The sequence below is a fragment of the Theropithecus gelada genome, chromosome 10, assembly GCF_003255815.1.
Source record: "Theropithecus gelada isolate Dixy chromosome 10, Tgel_1.0, whole genome shotgun sequence".
Taxonomy (NCBI): Eukaryota; Metazoa; Chordata; class Mammalia; order Primates; family Cercopithecidae; genus Theropithecus; species Theropithecus gelada.
The window spans coordinates 55,421,578-55,442,745 of record NC_037678.1 but is presented as its reverse complement, the minus strand read 5'-3'; the positions used below and the strand labels follow the sequence as shown (position 1 = coordinate 55,442,745).

The 21,168-nt window shown below is 46.2% G+C and overlaps 1 protein-coding gene across 11 annotated transcripts in view; it reads right to left on the bottom strand.

Moving 5' to 3' along the window:
• ZMYND8 (zinc finger MYND-type containing 8) overlaps positions 1-21,168 on the bottom strand; it is a 148,597-nt gene that overhangs the window by 4,014 nt on the left and 123,415 nt on the right. For all 11 annotated transcript variants that reach the window (XM_025398362.1, XM_025398367.1, XM_025398364.1 and 8 more), the window contains 5 exons: positions 15,958-16,038; positions 13,440-13,518; positions 10,572-10,811; positions 7,924-8,084; positions 6,881-6,947 (listed from right to left, as the gene is read on the bottom strand). In XM_025398362.1, the coding sequence (XP_025254147.1) occupies positions 6,881-6,947; positions 7,924-8,084; positions 10,572-10,811; positions 13,440-13,518; positions 15,958-16,038 (628 nt within the window). The remainder of the gene's footprint in view (positions 1-6,880; positions 6,948-7,923; positions 8,085-10,571; positions 10,812-13,439; positions 13,519-15,957; positions 16,039-21,168) is intronic.

Genomic DNA, 21,168 nt, shown 5'->3' with positions numbered 1-21,168 from the left:
GAGAAAAAACAGAAACTCCAGGAAAAAGTAAGGCTATAAAAGAATGGAAGTATAATCATAGTACACTATGTGACTCTGCCATGAATGATATGGTCATAATCATGTAAGTAAGAATTGTCACACTGCAACTTTCTAGACTAAGCCAACAGACAAGAGTGAGGCTTAACTGCAGTTATAGAACAGAATGCACATGTTCTCAACCTTGACAATGGGAAAGTCACAGGGCAGGTGGGAAGGCTGGCTACGACAGGGGTGGGAGAGGTGAGGAGAAGATGGGCTGCCAAAAGAGGGGTCAAGAGATACTGTCTGTAGCAGACGAAACAAAAGAGCTAAGGAGGCAGGTGTTTCATTGGAGCAAGGTAGCACATAAAATAGTAACCTCAGTAGTGTGGGAAGAGGAAGAGTAACTCTCACCTTTTAAAGCTGGAAGTCAACAAGTAATATCTAAAGATAAAGTCAAGAAATAGAGGTATAGGCAAGTACATTATTTGTTAGTAAGGAGGCAACAGCAGGACCAGAATGAGCAGTGCAAACTGGAAGTAGGAAGAGTTTTTCCCTGCACTATTTTATTCTCTGCAACTCTGTGCATATATATCTTTAACTAAAAGCTTAAAATGAAAAGACGAACAGGAGAGGCCCGTGCCCACATACTAAGGGAGCTCATACCCCTACTAAAATTCTCTCCTTTCCAACTAAACTTAGATGTACTGTCCTAGTACCTGATGCACATAAATAGCACAGGAGCCTTGATGTTTTTAAAACCCATGCTCCTTCTAGATATGTCACGTGCGCCGTCACCAGAAAGCAAGTGCTGGCAGAAGTAAAGTGAGACGGATGAGGAATTAATTAGAAGGGGATCAAAATTGAGGACGTCTTTCTGCTTTGACGTGACCTGTCAACACAAACTGCTTTGGTGAGAAAATCGGGAAGACTGAGAAGACCGAAGGCTGCATTCCCACACAGACCCCTGTGGCCTCCCTGCAGCTTCTCACTCACGCTCTCAGAATCACTGCGGCACTGACTGCAAAACGCACTTTTCCTGCCAGTTTCTGACCATGGGCTCCATGGTGCTCTCACTGTGCCCAGCCTCTTTCCAAGTCCTAAATGTGGGACTAAATCTCTTGTTTTTGAGACACAGTCTCACTCTGTCGCCCAGAGTGGAATGCAGTGGCGTGATCTCAACTCACTATAACCGCCGCCTCCTGGGTTCAAGCAATTCTCCTGCTTCAGCCTCCTGAGTAGCTGGGATTACAGGGGTGCATCACCACGCCTAGTTAATTTTTTATATTTTTAGTAGAGACAGGGTTTCACCATGTTGGTGAGGCTGGTCTTGAACTCCTGACCTCCAATGATCCGCCCACCTTGGCCTCTCAAAGTGCTGGGATTATAGGCATGAGCCACCACACCTGACCTAAATGTGGGGCTAAATCTCTTTTAGTGTATCCCTGGGTGTACCTCAATCTTTATCCAAACCCTGGAGAGGAGGCCCTTTCTGACATGAAGATACCATGATTCTAGCCAATCTGGTCGTCTTTTAAGAAGAAAGCCTCTGCTGCTGACCACGGTGGCACAGGCCTGTGATCCCAGCTACTCAAGAGGCTGCGGTGGGAGAATCGCTTGAGCTCAGGCCAAGTTCAAGGCCAGCCTTGGCAACAAGGCAAGATCCTGTCTCTTAGGTTTCAAAGCAACATTTAGAATTAAAAATGTCAGCTGGGCGTGGTGGCTCACGCCTGTAATCCAAGCACGCTGGGAGGCCGAGGTGGGTGGATTGCCTGAGCTCAGGAGAGACCAACCTGGGCAACACAGTGAAACTCCATCTCTACTAAAATACAAAAACTTAGCCAGGTGTGGCAGTGTGCACCTGTAATCCCAGCAACTCGAGAGGCTGAGGCAGGAGAATCACTTGAACCTGCGAGGCGGAGGTTGCAGTGAGCCAAGGCTGCACCACTGCACTCCAGCCTGGGCAACAGTGCAAGACTTCGTCTCAAAAAGTAATAATAATAATAATAATAATAATAATAATAATAATTTAAAATGTCCATGACTGTTAATGGCTTAGGGGGATGGTGGAGTATCAGAATAGAAACTGTATCATATCAGCGGCAGAGTGTGTAAAGAAAGGGAAATGGAGACAAAATGAAATGACTTTTTTTTTTAAAAAAAAAAATATGAGGTATCATTCTGTTGCCCAGCTGGAGTGCAGTGGCTATTCACAGGCACTCACTGCAGCCTCAAAACTCCTAGGCTCAAGTGACCCTCTGCCTCAGCCTCTCCAAGCAGCTGGGACTACAGGTGCACCCTCCCTCTAGAATAACAACTCTAGAAGAGACATCTAACTGGGTTGAGGAAGGAGACAGGACAGGTCTTACGCTGTGCCATTCAATATGGTAACCACTACAGTAAGATAAAACGTTGAATTCCATTCCTCAGTCACACTAGCCACAGTTCAAGACTTCAGCAGCGACACGTGGCTAGTGGCTACCATAGTGGACAGTGCAAATATGGCCATCGTCACAGAACGTTCTACTGGAGATGCAAGGTGTCAAGGAAGGCACTTGGAGATAGATGAGGATATTTAAGTGCCTAGGAAGAAAAGCAGTACAGAGTGAGAAATTTGGCTACAACAAAGGATGCAGATGCCTTTGAATGGCAGGAGAGAAGGACACAGCACACCTTGCAGAGGGCAGAGGAGCAGCCCTGAGCACCCAGGGATGGTGATGCAGGGAGAGATGCAGGGAGGTCCAAAACAGAGCAGAGAATTTCAGAAATGGCCATTATGGATGATGGAAAATCCTGATGAAAAAAAAAAAAAAAAAAAAAACTTGGATTACAACACAGGCCTCTGGCCAGGCTCGGTGGCTCACGCCTGTAATCCCAGCACTTTGGGAAGCCACGGTGGGTGAATCACTTGAGGTCAGGAGTTCAAGACCAGCCTCGCCAACACAGTGAAACCTTGTCTCTATTAAAAATACAAAAAATTAGGTGGGCATGGTGATGGACACCTGTAATCCCCGCTACTCAGGAGGCTGAGGCAGGGGATCGCTGGAATTGAGGAGGCAGAGGTTGAGGTGAGCCGAGATCATGCCACTCCACTCCAGCCTGGGCAACAGCCTGGGCAACAGAGCAAAGTCTCCGTCTCCAAAAAAAAAAAAAGGAACACAAGGGCTGGGCGCAATGGCTCAAGCTTGTAATCCCAGCACTTTGGGAGGCCAAGACACGTGGATCACCTGAGGTCAGCAGTTCAAGACCAGACTGCCCAACATGGTGAAACCCCATCTCTACTAAAAATACAAAATTAGCCGGGCACGGTGGTGCACATCTATAATCCCAGCTACTCGGGAGGCTGAGGCAGGAGAATCATTTGAACCCAGGAGGTGGAGGCTGCAGTGAGCCGAGATCATGCCACTGCACTCCAGCCTCGGCAACAAGAGTGAAGACTCTGTCTCAAAAAAACAAAATAAAAAAAGAACACAGGTCTCTCAGGACAAAAAGTATTGATAAAAGAAAAACAGATATTGGAAAGATGACCAGGCAGAAGAGAATCTTTGCTTCTGAGGCCAGTGACCCAGATTTGCATGTGTGATGAGATGAGTTTGTGTTCTTGTATAACATTCTCCTGTTAAGCACTGAGGCTCAGGTGCAGGTAAATCAAAAGTGGAAAGCTGGGGTTCTGCCAGATGGACGTGTTAGGAAAACATTCCGGGCCTGGGAGACTGGGTTGTATTAGCAAGGGTACTGCATGGCAATTAAGCTGGGTAGGAGCTGGGTAAGGAGGTGGGAAGGAGGGAGGTATAGAAACAAAAGAGTTAGTAGATTTGGATGACGAAAAAAAGGCCACATCTGCACCCTGACGTTTCCCAGAGATCAGTGCCTTATTAGTAGAGCCAGACACAAGTGCCATTACTCAGCCATTTTTGAGTTACAAAAGCAATTTTATAGGGGTCCACCTAAGTATACCTGACATATGGTTGCAAGCACGAGTCTGGATTGCAAAGCTCAGTTAGTTGTATATGGTTGCAAAGCTCAGTCCTTGTTAAAAAGAGAATCAAGAAATATGAGAGATGCTAAAGACATCTCAGCATCAAACTGAGCCTGTTAGAAGGGGAAGTGAAGAGGGAATTGCTTTTTCAATAGATGGTTCTGTCATATTTAAAGCCAAGTTCATATCTCCCTAAAGTCAGCTCATGTTACTCCCTCTGGCTGTGCCCCCAAATCCCACTCACCTTTCAAAGCATGAGTCTGGCGAGATCTGAACTTAAGTCTTGGCTCTCACAATTACTCATTGAGTTACTTGGGCATCTGAGTTAACACATCTGGACCTCAACTTGCTCATCTGTATAATGGAAATACTAACTATGTTCTCACGGACATTGGGAAGAAACATGATAAGGTGTGTAAGTGCTTCGTGCTGTTCAGTAGCACCAATAGCTGCTCTTCTGACTTCCTCTGAAACTCCACAGAGATAGGGATTTATCTGCCTTATTCAGAAAAACTGCCCCTTCCTGCCCCCTGCTCGCCCCCCTCTTCCTCCCACCATTTACTGGGGCTTCTTGCCTCCTCTCCTTTCCACTCCCTGGGATAGTGTGCCTCAGGTCAGGAGTCAGCAAACTATGGCCAGCTCAATGCCTGTTTTTGCAATTCAGGTTTCACTGGCACAGGGCATACGTTTGTTTACATATTATCTATGTCTACTTTCACACTACAATGGCAGGGTGAGCAGCTAGCACAGGAACCATGTGGCCTGCAAAGCCTAAAATACTTACTAAATAGCCCTCTACAGAAAAAATTTCTTGACCCTGGTCTAGGTAATACTCCTCCAGCCCGGAATGGAATACAATGCCTCTCCCTACTACCTTCCTGTACGCCACCCTCCTGAGGCCAATGGACTCCTGCCAGATTCATCCCACCACAGCATCATTCATCTTCTCGGATGCCATATCGATCAAGCCACTTTGAGGCTCCAAACCCTTAACAGCACCCCTCTGTCTGAAACAGTGTTTCCCTAACTTGGAGCTTCCTCACACCACCTGTGCCATTCCGACACATCCATAGTCCTCTTACATATTGCTTAGTTCATGTTTTTATTTTAAACTTCTATAACTTAGGTCAATAAATAAACTTTTATTGTTAACCAACAAAAAACACAAAACCAATAAAATCTGCTGTCAAAGGCAACTCCAAAAATGAATGTAATGAAAACCTTAAATTAAAAGTTCTAGGGTGGGGAGCATGCTGCTAAAATCTAGAGTCTGCTCAGTCTTTGTTAAAAAGAGAATCAGGAAATATGAGAGATGCTAAAGACATCTTAGCACTAAACTGAGCCTGTTACAAAGGGAAGTGAAGAGGGAGCTGCTTTTTCAATAGGTGATTCAGTCATATTTAATGCCAAGTTCATATCCTCCCTCCCTAAAGCAAGCTCGTATTACTCCCTCTGACTGTGCCCCCAAATCCCACCCAACTTTCAAGGCCTAGCCCCTTCAGGAAAGCGTTCCCAACTCCCTAACAATGGACATCACTTCTTCCTCCATGCACTCAATATGCAGAAGTGAAATGAAATGTTTGCTTTTCAGCTCAAGACAATCATCAGTGGCTCATGCCAGTAATCCCAGCACTTCCGGAGGCTCAGGCGGGAGGATCACCTGAGGTCAACAGATCAAGACCAACCTGGCCAACATGGCAAAACACCATCTATACAGTTTTTTTTTTTTACTCTGTCTCCCAGGTTAGAGTGCAGTGGCACGATCTCGGCTCACTGCAACCTCCACCTCCCGGGTTCTCCTGCTTCAGTCTCCCAAGTAGCTGGGATTACAGGTGCACGTCACCACGCCCGCCTAATTTTTGTATTTTTAATAGAGACAGGGTTTCACCATGTTGGTCAGGCTGGTCTCAAACTCTTGACCTTGTGATCTGCCCACCTCAGCCTCCCAAAGTGCTGGGATTACAGGTATGAGCCACTGCGCCCAGCCTACAAAAAATTTTTTTAAAAATTAGCCTGACGTGGAGGTGTGTGCCTATAGTCCCAGCTACATGGGAGGCTGAGGCAGGAGAATCACTTGAGCATGGGAGGCGGAGGTTGCACTGAGCTGAGATCACGCTACTGCGCTCCAGCCTGGGCGACAGAGCGAGACTCTGTCTCAAAACATCAATCAATCAATCAATCAATCAATCAATCAGCAAGCAGAAAGGTACTGGAGCTGTGGTGCCAGGCAAAAACCTTGAATGAAATAAAACTGTCTTCCACTAGGAAGGCACCTTCTCTGAACCCTTCTGGAATGACCCAAAACTGCTTTAAGAAAGTGCAAGAAAAAGATTCTTTGGGCTAGGGAAGGAAGACAGCTCAAACTCCACAGAAGAAAAACCCTAGATGTCAAGTCTCAGAAAATTTCCCCAAATCTGCCTGTCAGGTTATTTTCCAAAAGGAAAGGATTTTACAGAAAGATCATCCACCTGAGTACTGCCTTCAATTCTCAAAGGTTTGAGCACCTTCATCCACCATATGCAAGTGTTAGAACCTCAGAATAAAATCTTACACAGTGTCATTTACCATGCTCATTTCCCTGAGAGAAAAAAAAACTCCCCAATTCAAATGCACTTCTCCTACCCTACCCCAGGTCAGCAACTGAGGCCTCTGTCCAAATGGAGTTTTATGTGGATCCCCAGTAAATACAACAGGTAATACCAATCAGTTTGAAGAGGTACCTGACAGTTAACATGCTCAGCTACCCACTCACCCCCACTGACCCACCCCAGGCACCTCTAAGGATCCATGATCATTTGGAAACCATTGGAATAAACTCTTCAAATTCTCCCTGACAAAATGGCTCCCCATCTGCCCATCTGAAATGTGAAAGCACCGTTCGCCCACCAGGGGGCAACATACCAGAGCCTTGGTTGGAGCCTAAGAGAATGGAGGAGGGCGTCTCTCTGGAGCCAGAAAGGTCAAGGGTCTAGAAATACAAAAAGAAAAAGATGGACTCAAGGCACTGAGGCTAATGTCGCCCCCACAGGGAAATCCAGGGAGTCATGGGGGTGCTCATCGCTGCCCCCAAAGCATCTCAGTGCCCTCTGCCTGGCACGGTCAGGTGGGAGTGATGGGCACAGGGCAGCCAGGTGGCCAAACCCCGGGTGCCATTTCCCACACTGAACAGGCTGGAACACAGCACCAGGGTGGCCCCTCATTCTACCCTAGAACATCCACTGTTTCCTAAACTCCACTCACTAACAGACTCCCCTCCAGATTTTTGCCATATCCAAGAAGAGAGTTCAAACTTCTATCAGTCTGCTTTTAATTCATGCTAGCCTCTGACTAGCTAATACTATCAGTTAAACCAATGTGTTTTAACTGACAGTCTAACGATTTATCTTTTTCCTAACATGCACTGAAATAGACGAACAATGACTAAAAATGTAAAAAACTATATACTCATGAAAATAGTCTTCACATACCATCGATGTCACATACATCACACCCTGGCAAACAAGGAGGTGAAACCTTCATGGCCCAATGTGGCGGCCACTAGCCACATGTGGCTACTGAAATCTCAATTAGTTAAAATTAAATAAAATTGTAAAATACGGTCCTGGGTCACACTGGCTGCATTTCAAGTGCTCAAAAGCTGCATGTGGCTAGCTGCTACCATTCTGGGTGGGAGGTATAGGACATTTCCATCATCGCAGAAAGTCTTCCTGGGCGACACTACTCTACACTTTGAGGGCCCCAGGGGAAAGTACTAGGGAGCAGTTGCCAGGTCCTACACACACCAGCTCAGGCTCCATGTTCCCACACATCCACTGGAAATTCTGGCACACTGTTACGACAAGCTTCCCAAAACATGCAACTTTCAGGGCGGCAGACAGGGGGTCCTAAGTCCACTTGGCACAAAGGGTAGATGTCACTAGCCAAAGGCACAGGGGGATCCTCACCGAGCCACTGTCCTTGCTTTTCTCAGTGGATGTCTCCTTCTCTTTGGAGGCGCTGGCCGTTTCTGAAGGTGCTGACTGTGTGCTTGAGGAGCTCCCCTGGGACGACTTATTTAGTGTTTCTGTGTTCACCTCAGCATCCGCTTCCTGCTGAGGAGCAGTAGCTGGGGACAAAGGAGAAAGAGATGCCACATATACACAGAGGATGATGATTTTGAAACATGCATGGAGCCCCGCCCTGCACCCAGTGGCACCCAAGGCTCAGCCCCACCCAGGGCATAAAAGTGTAGGCTCAAGGGGGCCGGATTGCCAGAGTTTTCCAGAAGCTGGAATTCCAAATTTTAACATAAACATGCTGAAACGGAGTCTCGCTCTGTCACCCAGGCTGGAGTGCAGAGGCATGATCTCGGCTCACAGCAATCTCTGTCTCCCGGGTTCAAGTGATTCTCCTGTCTCAGCCTCCCAAGTAGCTAGGACTCAGGTGCACACCACCACGTCCGGCTAATTTTTGTATTTTTAGTAGAGATGGGGTTACACCATGTTGGTCAAGATGGTCTTGAACTCCTGACTTCAGGTGATCCACCTACCTCAGCCTCCCAAAGTGCTGGGATTACAGGTTTGAGCCACCGCGCCTAGCCAACACGTTGATTTTTAATGGTTAGCAATTCAAGTTTTATTAAATCATTCTGGGAACAAACAAAGCCCATCAACAAGAGCCAACCTGTAACTGCCAATTTAGGGTTACTCTATTTAGTAATTTCTAGGTGGAGACCTGTATTTTTAGCCCCAGGGGCTTGCTTCCTTCTAAGGTGGGACAGGAAAACCACATGAAAGGCGACACGCTGTCAGAGGCCCAGAGCATCTGGAGATGGCAGAAACTTGGACACATAGAAAAACAGGGCATTGGGGAGGAATTTAGGAAGAACAGATGTAATTATATCACAAAAAAAGGAAAGCCGAAGGACATTTTGGCCATCTTGGCAAAACAGCAAAAGGCTTATCAGACACATTCCAGAACGTAGGGAAACCACAAAGAGACTTTACTCCAGTGAGAGACCAAAAGTCTCTACAAAGAAGACGTCTCCCTAAAGACTAAAGAACAGGGCAAGGTATGCTCCAATAATGCCTTTTAAAAAATAATAAAAAAACAGACAGATTTGTCTAGAGCAAGAGCTGGCAAGCTAGTGCTGCCTGTTTTATTGGCAGACAGCCACATCCATCCATTTACATATCATCTACGTCCATCCATTTACATACCATCTAAGACTGCTTCTGCACTGCAACAGCAGAGTTAAGTAGTAGCAACAGAAACCACATGGTGTACAAAGCCTAAAATATTCACTCTCGCCCTTCACAGAAAAGGTTTACTAACCCCTGGTCAAGCTCACCCTTGAGTCATTTACGTACCATCTTGCAAATTTTGCCAATCTGTAGACATACTACCTTATTGTATCATTTATGTGACACTTGAAATTCTTTAAAATGGAAGCGTTTAATTCCAACCATACAAAGCTAGTATCATTTGCCACAAATTAAAGCTAATTGTAAAAAATCACCTATAGGCTGGGAATGGTGGCTCATGCCTATAATCCCAATACTTTGGGAGGTAAACGCGGGCAGATCACTTGAGGTCAGGAGTTCAAGACCCAGCCCGGCCAACATGGCGAAATCCCGTCTCTACTAAAAATACAAAAATTAGCTGGGCATGGTGACGTGTGCCTGTAATACCAGCCACTCGGGAGGCGGAGGCAGAAGAATTACTTGAACCCAAGAGGCGGGGTTGCAGGGAGCCGAGATCACACCATTGCATTCCAGCTTGGGGGACAAGAGCAAAACTCTGTCTCAAAATAATAATAATTTATAAAATATTATTGATGCCGGGCGCAATGGCTCACGCCTGTAATCCCAACACTTTGGGACGCCGAGGTGGACGGATCACCTGAGGTCAGGAGTTCAAGACCAGCCTGACCAACATGGAGAAACCCCGTCTCTACTAAAAATACAAAAAATTAGCCAGGCGTGGTGGCTTATTCCTATAATCCCAGCTACTCGGGAGGCTGAGGCAGGAGAATCACTTGAACCCAGGAGGCGGAGGTTGCAGTGAGCCAAGATCACGCCACTGCACTCCAGCCTGGGCAACAAGAGTGAAACTCGGTCTCCAAAAAAAAAAAGAATTGACAAATTCTAACTAGACAGTGCTTCCTCATGGAAGCTGTAGGCCTAGGGACTGCTTGTTCTATGTTGGAAAGGGCAATTACAAATATTACAGCAGTGTCAAAGACAGGTTAGTTCCATACCAACACTTTTTACTTAACAAAGAAATTGGGAATCCATATTATCTAAAGCCACAAGTTCATTACTGCCAAAAAAAACCACAGTGTCTCAACTTCAGTACTACTGACATTTTAGGCCTGAGAAGAGATCAAGGGTTCTGTAAAAATCAAAGGTTCAAAATGTCCCTGGCTCAAGTCTTAGCTATGTGCCTGCATGCTGCTCACCTATGTGTAAGAGACACAGTTGTTTTTGAGTGAAAGTGACCAGAAACCAGGCAACCTCCCTTGTCAATTAGCCCTGAGACCCTGAGGTCCACAAGGGAGACCAATGCCCAGCCACTGCAGCCCAGGATGGGAGGCAGTCCCACAGTGCATTACCTGACTGGGTGCAGGACTTCATGTGCTCAGGCCAGTGGGCTTGCTGGCACGGGTAGTCACAGTAGCTGGTATTCCAACAGCAGTAAAAGATGGCCTCCTTCTTGCAGTTGGCACACCACTGCTTCTTCTTGGTCTCATCTACCGCCTGCTGCTTCTCCAGCTCCAGCTGCTTCTTCACCTCGGCGATGAGCCGGTCCCGCTCCTGCTCCAGGCTCTGCCGCATCTCCGCCATGGTCAGCTCTGGTGGAGGAGGGGAAGGAACACTGTTCATCACCTGACCCCAGCCCGGGCTGTGGGGCTATTCCTGCCCCCAGATTCAGGCAGACGTGGGTGCAAGACCTGGCTGGGAGAAGCCCTGGCTGTGTGCCCATGGGCAATAACCTAGCCCGAGTCTTCATCTGTAAATAGGGCATTCATCATAGCGACCAGATGGTGCTGCCTGTTGAGAGTGGACATGAGGCGCCCAGCGTGGAGATAACTGCAGCCCCAGAGGATTTTCAACACCAGACTACATTCTGGGAATTCCTCAAAGTAACCCTTGAAACAACTGCCACCAAAACTCACTTTCCATCCTATTATTCATTAACATAAACCGTTTCCCCCCTATCAATCTATACCTATATAGCACCCACTACATGGAGGCACTGTTCTAAGAACTTCATAAATATTAACTCAAGTAACCCTCATCCTAATAATCCTACAGGGTAAGTACTACTATTGTACCTCTTTCACAGATGAGGAAACTGAGGCACACAGCTAGCTGGGCCTAGAACTCAGGCACGCTTTCTTGTAGGCATCTCTTGTGGCATTGGATCCAGATGGGACTGTGGTTGAAGATTATACTAACAGGACAACTATGAACCTATTCAGTCTACCAAGATTTCTCTAATTTTACTTCAGTAAGTCCACTGGTAATTCATTTAGGAGTGACCTGCAGGCTGTAATAAAAGAAAAATAGGCCGGGTGCGGTGGCTCATGCCTATAATCCCAGCACTTTGGGAGGGCAAGGCGGATGGATCATCTGAGGTCAAGAGTTCGAGACCAGCCTGGCCAACATGGTGAAACGCTGTCTCTGCTAAAAATACAAAAATTAGCTGGGCGCAGCGGTGAGTGCCTATAATCCCAGCTACTTGGGAGGCTGAGGCAGGAGAATTGCTTGAACCCAGGAGGCGGAGGTTGCAGTGAGCTGAGATCATGCCACTGCACTCCAGCCTAAGCAACAAGAATGAAACTCCATTGACAAGAGAGGGAAAGGGACAGAAGGGGAGGGGATGGGAGAGGAGGGAAGGGAAATGGTCCCTCAATTCCTTCAAATACTCTTCCTGAACTTTATAAAAGAAAAATTAACCCCTCATAAAGAAGTTAACTACTTGTGGCCAGACAGAACCTTTGAGTCAATCAAACTACCTTTAACTATGGGCCTGCAAACCATAGCTAACTTTTGGCCAGCACACAGGTAATTTTTTCAAATGTATAGTCAACATATAAAAAGAAAAGGATTTTATGAAAGTAAGATTCCCTGATTTTATTAGAAAAACAAGAAGTGGTGGCAGGGGCGGTGGATCACATCCATAATCCCAGCACTTTGGGAGGCCAAGGTGGGTGGATCACTTGAGGCCAGGAGTTTGAGACCAGCCTGGCCAACATGCTGAAACCCCGTCTCTACTAAAAGTACAAAACTTAGCCAGGCATGGTGGCGCACACTTGTAATTCCAGACACTCGGGAGGCTGAGGCAGGAGAATCACTTGAACCTGGGAGGCAGAGGCTGCAGTGAGCTGAGATTACATCACTCTACTCCAGCACGGGAAACAAGAGTGAGACTCTGTCTTTAAAAAAAAAAAAAAAAAAAAAAGGAAAACGAGAAGAAGCAACAACACCCAAATATGCATCCAGAAAGAATGAACCAAGGGCTCCTCTCCAGGGGGCTCTGAAAGGATTCACGTCTGTGACTTCGATGCAGATCACAGGTGAGCAGGTAGGCACATCTGGGCATGGGTCCTCAACCTAAGAGTTCTGCTGCTGCCAGCAGCCCATCTGATGCTATGTGAGGATCTGAAGCAATCACTCCTACCTTTGGGGAAAAGCTTATCTATACAGAATGATGGGCCAAAACATCTGTCAATCTAATCCAGGGACCAATAAAGTATTTTTCTCCACACTGAGCAGTGCACGGGAAGCATCCAGATATTGTTAAAGGGCCCGGCATTCAATGATGAACAGGGTGAAGAGTGCCCAGACTTGAACTGTGGCCATGTCACTTTGAATAACTTCCTTAGCACAGCAGTTTCCTCCCTTGAAAACTGGGGATATATCCACAGCATGCAGAGTGTGAAAAAAAGAAAAGGAAAACCAGGGATATAACAGATCTCTTTATCACAACAGTTTGTGTGATGAAATTAGTTAAGTTCACTGCAGCCTCAACTTTTCTCAGGTTCAAGTGATCCTCCTTCCTCAGCCTCCCAAGCAGCTGGGACCACAGGAGCATACCACCAGGCCCAGCTAATGGCTTAAAATTTTGTGTAGAGATGGGGTTTTGCCAGATTACCCAGGCTGGCCTTGAACTTCTGGGCTCAGGTGATCCTCCCATTTGGGCCTCCCAAAGGGCTGGAATTACAGTGTGAGCTGACCAACCCTCATTATTTTATTGTTGAGGCTGGTGTTCTGAACAGAGGAAAGGGGGGCTCCCACCAACACCCGCTCTTATACCTGGTCTCTCCAGGCCAGACTCTCAGGATTCTGTGGTCTCCTACAAGTCATACAATCCTAGCCTAGTTTTAACTGCACTCACATCTGGGCTTGACTCCAGAGGTACAAACAAGTTCACACACAAAACCCTCCTCAGTCCAGACCAACGTGTCCGGCCTTACCCAAGTTGTGTTTCATTTCGGAGAGCTCTTGCTGGTGCAGCCACTGGAGCTTCTCTATCTCGATCCTCAGTCTGCGAATCTGGAAGAGGGAGAGTGAGCATCTTCAAAAGCTGTCTCATGCAGTTCACCAGCAGGTTTCAGAAGCTCAACCACGGCTGGCTGTGAAGGGTACGGGAATCATGCTAACCTTCCCACAACTATAGTTCAGAGAGGTGAGTACTAGTGAGTGAACCCAAATTTACCAGAAACACTGGTTCAGAAAACCAAGTATAAACAGGCCATTGATTCCAAGAAATACTGGCACGAGGGAAAGCCACTTAAAGTGACAAGGACCAGACTTTCATATAAATAATATATTAAGGGTTTGATTAGGATTTTGGTCTATAAATATGAAACAAATACAAAGATAGCTGGATTTTCGCTCTTACATAACATTTAGGTGGTGCAATCCACACTTATTCACCTGAAATTCCAAAGCCTGACATCTCTGAAAACCAAAGGGTATTTCTGGGCAGGGGAGGTGTGGCTTTGGGGCCAAACTCATTTTGAAGGGAAAATAAACTCGACCTGATCTGATAGGAAACTAACTAAACGGTGTTTCGGCCAGGTGCGGTGGCTCACACCTGTAATGCTAGTACTTTGGGAGGCCAAGGTAGGCAGATCACCAGAGGTCAGGAGTTCAAGGCAAGCCTGGCCAACATGGAGAAACCCTATCTCTACTAAAAATACAAAAATTAGCCGGGCATGGCGTCGCACGCCTGTAATCCCAGCTCTTGGGAGGCTGAGGCACGAGAATCATTTGAACCCGGGAGGCAGAGGTTGCAGTGAGCCAAGATCATGCCACTGCGCTGCAACCTGGGTGACTCTGTCTCAAAAAAAATAATAATAATAATTTAAAAAATAATAATAAACAGTGTTTAATTATCACAGTAGTTCTCAACCGGGGCAATTTCGAGTACTCTCCCCTGTCATGAGAACATCTGGAGTCATTTGTGGTTGTCACAGTTGAGCAGTGTTGCTGGCATCTGTGTGTAGAGGCCAGGGATGCTGCTCAACATCCTACAATGCACAGGACAGCCCCACAACAGAAAAGTACCTGGTGCAAACGTCAGTACAGCTAAGGCTGAGAAAATCTGATTTATTCACGTAGTGTGAACAATCACATTTCATTGCAGAAATGGTGTCTCTAATTGTGGGGGGTTGCATATTACCTCTCTAAAATCCAAAAAACTTCTGGCATACATCCAGACCCAAGGTTTCAGGTGAGATACTATGAACCCGTATTTTCAACCACACACCAATTCTTACAATGTATACAAACAAGAATGAAGTTGTTTCTAAAGCATTATTTTTTCCCTTCTTCTTTGATGTCCGAAGCATAATCATAAAGGTCATATTTGCAAAACTATTAAGGGGATTCATTGATTTTTCTTGGGTCCTCTCTTAAATCTTTGTATTCACAATGTTTTCTGTTTAAGGAACCACAAGGTTGCCTTCCTGAAGATTTTCTCCTCTTCATCTGAGCACCAGCCTAATGCTGCCAAGTCCTAAAAGGTCAATAGCTCTGCAAAGGATTCCCACAGTTCTCCAACATCACCTTAGATGACCTCTGTAAGTCCTGCCACTTGTCATTTCACCTGATAACCTGTTTGTATCTGGTCCACACTGTACCATCCACAGACCGGGAAGTGGCCCACTCTCCAAGCCCTGATAGGGAATTAGCCTAAAGGGGAAGTTCAGGGAGGTATATTTTTATAAGTGGACACTTTATAAGTGGATAGCTTAATTTTTTTTTTTTTCTCCTTAAGAGACAGGGTCTCATTCTGTCTCCCCAGCTGGAGTATAGCGGCACAATCACAACTTACTGTAGCCTCAAACTCCTGGGCTCAGGCAATCCTCCTGCCTCAGCTTCCTACAGAACACACCACCATCTCCTGCTTGTTTTTTTTAAAATTTTTGTAGAAATGGGTTTCACTATGTTGTGCAGGCTGGTCTCAAACTCCTAGCCTCAAGCAATCCTCAGGATTCCCAAAGTGCTGGGATTACCACAACTTCCCAAAGCGCTGGGATTACAGCCACCACACCCAGCCAATGAAATGTCTTAACCACGTTCTTCTCTACGCAATTACATAATTATGGAGACTCCAGTACACAAAGTATTGAACAACAAGAAGCACTTATATTAAAAAGTCCAAACTTACAGAGAAGATTCAGGAGCCAGTTTTACATGAAGCAAAAAGAACTGGTGTCCAGTTTTACCAGTAGGTTAACTGAAGCTCTGGTTTTGGCTGTTTTATTAGAAATGAATTGATCACACAAAGCAGGGCATGTCTCCACAGCCCCAGCTGACTGGCTAAAGGAAAAAATACCCTCATCGACAATCACAATCAGTAGAGCCAGCTTAGTGACCAAGTCAGGATCCAAGAGGGGTTTCCAGAGAAGCTTCTTCAGGGTATCACCTTTAAAGCAGCCCATAAAACACTCTTAGCAAATAAGGAATTCATGTGTCACCTCTGACCTCAGCTATTGTGCTTCCAGTAGTGTTTTTAGAAAGATCGTTGTATATTTCTGTCATTGTTCCTTTTATTGCGTCCATCATCTGAAAGATAAAAACAGAAACAATTCAGCTGATCACTTCTTGGAGGCTTTTCCTGGAGACAAATACCTAAAATCTATCTGTATAAAGCAGAGGTTCTCAACTCAAGAGCAATTTTGTCCCACATGAGACACTGGGCATTTCTGGTTGTCGTGACAGGTGCAGGAGCGAGGAGAAGGGGCTGCTACTGGCATCTGGAGGGTGGAGGCAGGGACGCTGCTAAACTTCCTACCTAAACCATGCTAAATGCACACAAGGACCCCGCACAAAAAACAAAAACCTTTGAGTCCAAAATCACCAGCACTGAGGTTAAGAAACCCCAATATTAACAGGGTAAAAATTTCCAACAAATTTCATGTATTGCATTGTGGTGCCACTTCATAACCATAAAGCTAGTTTCCATACCCACATAAAGCTAGTTTCTATACCACAGTTTGGCTGAAACTGGAGAGGCCAAATTTGGCCCCCAGATGTGTGGTGGTTGTTTTTTTGTTTGTTTTTGGTTTTTTTGTTTTTAAGGGAAGTCTCACTCTGTCGCCCAGGCTGGAGTGCAGTGGCGCGATTTTGGCTCACTGCTACCTCCGCCTCCTGGTTCAAGCGATTCTCCTGCCTCAGCCTCCCAAGTAGCTGGGATTACAGGTGCACACCACCACGCCCAGCGAATTTTTTTTTTTTATTTTTAGTAGAGACGGGGTTTCACCATTTGGTCAGGCTGGTCTTGAACACCTGACCCTCAAGTAATCCACCCACCTCGGCCTCCCAAAGTGCTGAAGCCACCGTGCCCAACCCCTAGATGTCTTTTATTTGGCCAGCACAGTAGGTTCAAGAGAGGGATTACTGTTTTAGTTTTCATTATTTCCCCTTAAAAAACCAGCACCATTTTACTGAGGTATATGCATATACTACACCATTCATTCATTTAAAGTATACAATTCAATGGCTTTTAGTACCTCAGAGTTGTGTATCTATCACCACAATCATTTCACAACATTTTCATTATCCCGTAAAGAAAATCCCACTGGCCAGGCGCAGTGGCTCAAGCCTGTAATCCCAGCACTTTGGGAGGTCGAGAGGGGCAGATCACCAGGTCAGGAGATAGAGACCATCCTGGCTAACACGGTGAAACCCCGTCTCTACTAAAAAATACAAAAAACTAGCCGGGCAAGGTGGCGGGCGCCTGCAGTCCCAGCTACTCGGGAGGCTGAGGCAGGAGAATGGCGTAAACCCGGGAGGCGGAGCTTGCCGTGAGCTGAGATCCGGCCACTGCACTCCAGCCTGGGCGACAGAGCGAGACTCCGTCTCAAAAACAAAAAAAAGAAAGAAAATCCCATTCCCCCCAGCCTTAGTCTTCACTTCCCGGTATCCCATCCCCCCTCCCCCAGCCACTGACAACCACTGATCTGCCTTCTGTCTCTCCACATTTGCTCAGTCTGCACATTTCATATAAATGGAATCACACAACTCAAGGTCCTCTGTGATTCACGCATCCGTGCTGCAGCAGGCAGCGGAACTTCATTCCTTTTTATAGTCCATTTTATAGATATGGCTGGTTTGTCATTTTAATGCCTTCAGTCAAGACATTGTCTTTGCAGTTCATTTCCCATATTCTTTTTCTTTAACTATCTGACCCTTGAAGGCCATCAGCCAGTTGGTGACATCAGCTAAGGTCCATGCAGCAGGCACCCAGGGATTTTTCTGACTATGTTCGTAGGATGAATTTCTCTTCTACCTCCCACCTGCCAGCTGACCCTTCCCCCATCACAGCAGAAAGAGGAGGGGACAAGAGATCAGGCTCTGTCTCAGGCCCAGCTTGACTGGTATGAACTCTCTCCAGTGCCTTCTAGATGCCCCAATTCAGGGAGAAGGCGGGACAAAGAGCAGCCTCGTATCTGATGCCTCACTATCCACGGCCTCTAAGCCTCGGTTTCCCCACAAAAAAACAAGAACTGCATGCCCCCCGGTAGGGTGTGCACGAGGATTAAATGAAAAAAACCACGCAAGGACTGTGTCTCGTTACCTGCCATGGAGCAGGTGTTCATAAAGAAATACCTATTCATCTTATTTTTAAAGAAAAAGATATTCATACAAGTATGCAATTGCGTAATTGCTGCCAAGCCCCAAAATAGTAGGCCCAAATTCGCCGCAAAATGGAGTAAAATGAATAAAATCTCTGTTGAGATTTCCACGCTCAGCTTGCTGTGGAGTCCACACCAGGCCACTGTCAGCGAAAACACTGTGCACTTTCCACAGCTTTGCAGCCTCCTGCACTTGCCTCCTTGCTCTGTTGCACCCACTGTGTCCATTTTAAAAATTACAACTAAATGGCTTTACAAGAAAACTTTAGAAAGTGGGCGAAATTCAATACATTGCTAATGCAATGGTCACATTCCATTTCAAAGATATCATGCATTCGTGGACTGCCTTTTACTCTAAACTTCCAAATATAGCAAAGACTTCAACATCAGTAAAGAACACCACTCTGCCAAAACACACAGAACTGCGTCTTCCACTCCAGGTCACCTCAGAGACAGGAAAAGTTCATCGGCTCCCAAAAAATGTCACTGTGTTCATTTTTTTTAACTTCAAAGAAAACACCTATCAAAAAAATCATTCCTGGACAGGCACGGTGGCTCATGCCTATAATCCCAGCACTTTTGGGAGGCCAAGGCAGGCGAATCACCTGAGGTCAGGAGTTCAAGATCAGCCCGGCCAACATGGTGAAACCCCATCTCTACTAAAAATACAAAATTAGCTGCGTAAGACGCCATCTCTTAAAAAAAAAATTTTTTTAACAATTTTTTAAAGAACAAAGGGGATGCAGAAGGTAACAGAATTAAAATGGTTGCAGGAGCTGAGAAAACAGCCTTCCTGCAAACCACTAATCAGATCCACTCAGCAGACCTCAGCTTTCCCATTCATGAGCAACAGCTGGGACCAAATCAAAGGAAGGTGATGTAAGGACAACTTAAGGTAGAACAAGAGATCATTCAGGCAAAACCAGACACCTACTTAAATCACTAACGAGAAAATTACCCCCTTCCAATTCTCTAATAATCCTACAGAACCCTACAGATCGCTTTAGCAAGAAGTCTCAGTTTGGTACTGTTAGGCCTTGAACACTTTCATGACAACTTCCCCCGTGTTTTGTTTTGTTTTGTTTTGAGACAGAGTCTCGCTCTGTTGCCCAGGCTGGAGTGAAGTGGCGCAATCTCGGCTCACTGCAACCTCCACCCCTTGGGTTCAAGCAATTCTCCTGCTTCAGCCTCCTGAGTAGCTGGGTTTATAGGTGCCTGCCACCACGCCAGGCCAATTTTTGTATTCTTTAGTAGAGATGGGGTTTCGCCATGTTGGCCAGGCTAGTCTTGAACTCCTGACCTTAGGTGATCCACCCGCTTGGGCCTTCCAAAGTGCTAGGATTCCAGGTGTGAGCCACTGTACCAGGCCTTTTTTTTTTTTTTTTTGAGACACAGTCCCGCTCTGTCCACCCAGGCTGGAGTGCAATGGTGCAATCGGAGCTCACTGCAGCTTCAAACTTCAAGACATGATCTCCATGTCTTGCTCAGGTTGGTCTTAAACTCCTGGCCTCAAACGATCCTCCCACTTGAGCCTTCCAAAGTGCTGTGGTTACAGCCACTGGCTCAAACAGCCACACTGAATCCTAAGAGCAGTTGCTTATAAAAGTCATGTGGCAACAGTTTGTGGCATGAACATGTGTGATCAGCAGGCTTGTTTGAAATGCATAAAGCAACTCAAAGCCAGATTAAGTGCATGCTGTCTAGGGCCTGGCTGCTATCATTCAAAGTCCAGCTTGGCCGTTCACTAGTCTGTGACCCTAGACACACTGTGTAGCATCACTGGGCTTCAGTTTTCTCATCTATAAAATTGGGGTGATAACAGTACCTACACTTCATCAATTTGTCAAGAAGACTGAGTAAGTAACATAAAAAAGTGCTTAGGACAGCATCTAGCCCAGAGTAAATACTATGCAGACATATTGCTACCTTATGTGGTGGGAAGGCTGCTGATGATCCCAACCTAGTACTATTTTGTGCCCATCTGTAATCCCCTCCCTCTGACCTAGCAACTTGCTTCTAATCAATGGAATACAGCAAAGGTAATGGGGTGTCACTTCTGTGACTGGCCTAAGTAAGCCTGTGACTTCTGTCTTGCCGGCAGGCTCTCTCCATTGCTGGCTTTTGAGACAGAGTTTCGCTTTGTCGCCCAGGCAGCAGTGCAGTGGCACAATCTCGGCTCACTGCAATCTCCACCTCCCAGGTTCAAGCAAGTCTTGTGTACCAGCCTCCTGAGTAGCTGGGACCATAGGCGCACACCATCATGCCAGGCTGATTTTTTGTATTTTAGTAGAGACGGGGTTTCACCATGTTACCCACGCTGGTCTTGTACTCCTGAGCTCATGCAATCCACCCACTTCGGCCTCCAAAAGTGCTGGGATTATAGGTGTGAGCCACCGTGCCCAGTCTCCATTGCTGGTTTCGATGAAGCAAGTTGCCATGCTGGGGAGGCCCACATGGCAGGGAACTGAGGGTGGCCGAGACCACCAGCCCTCAAGGAAGTGAATCTTGCCAGTCACCACCTAAATGACCTGGAGAGTGGATCCCAGTTGAGCCTTTGTGTGAGTCCCAAACCCTTGCAGACACCACGACTGCAACTGCAAGAGATCCTGAAGCGGAGAGCCCTGTGGAGCCGGGCCCAGATTCCTGACCCACAAACACTGTAGGATAATAAAGGTGTGTGCTGTTTAAAGTTGCTAAGTTTTGTGGCAATTTGTTCTGTAGCAATAGATAACAATTACACCTACACAGAAGCAATAAAAAGAAACATGACCAATGAAAACTCATTTGGGTAAAAAAAAAAAATCCGTATATATTTCTCTCACCATTGAGAATTTAAAAAGATTCCTCTTCCCTTAACTCAATATAATAAAGCTAATTCTTTATCAGTAAGACTATAAGAATTTTAGAAATAGGCTGGGTGTGGTGGCTCACACCTGTAATCCCAACGCTTTGGGAGGCCTAGGCAGGAAGATCAGGAGTTTGAGGCCAGGAGTTTGAGACCAGCCTGGGCAACAAAATGAGACCCTGTTTGCATTTTTAAAAGAGAAAGAATTCTAGA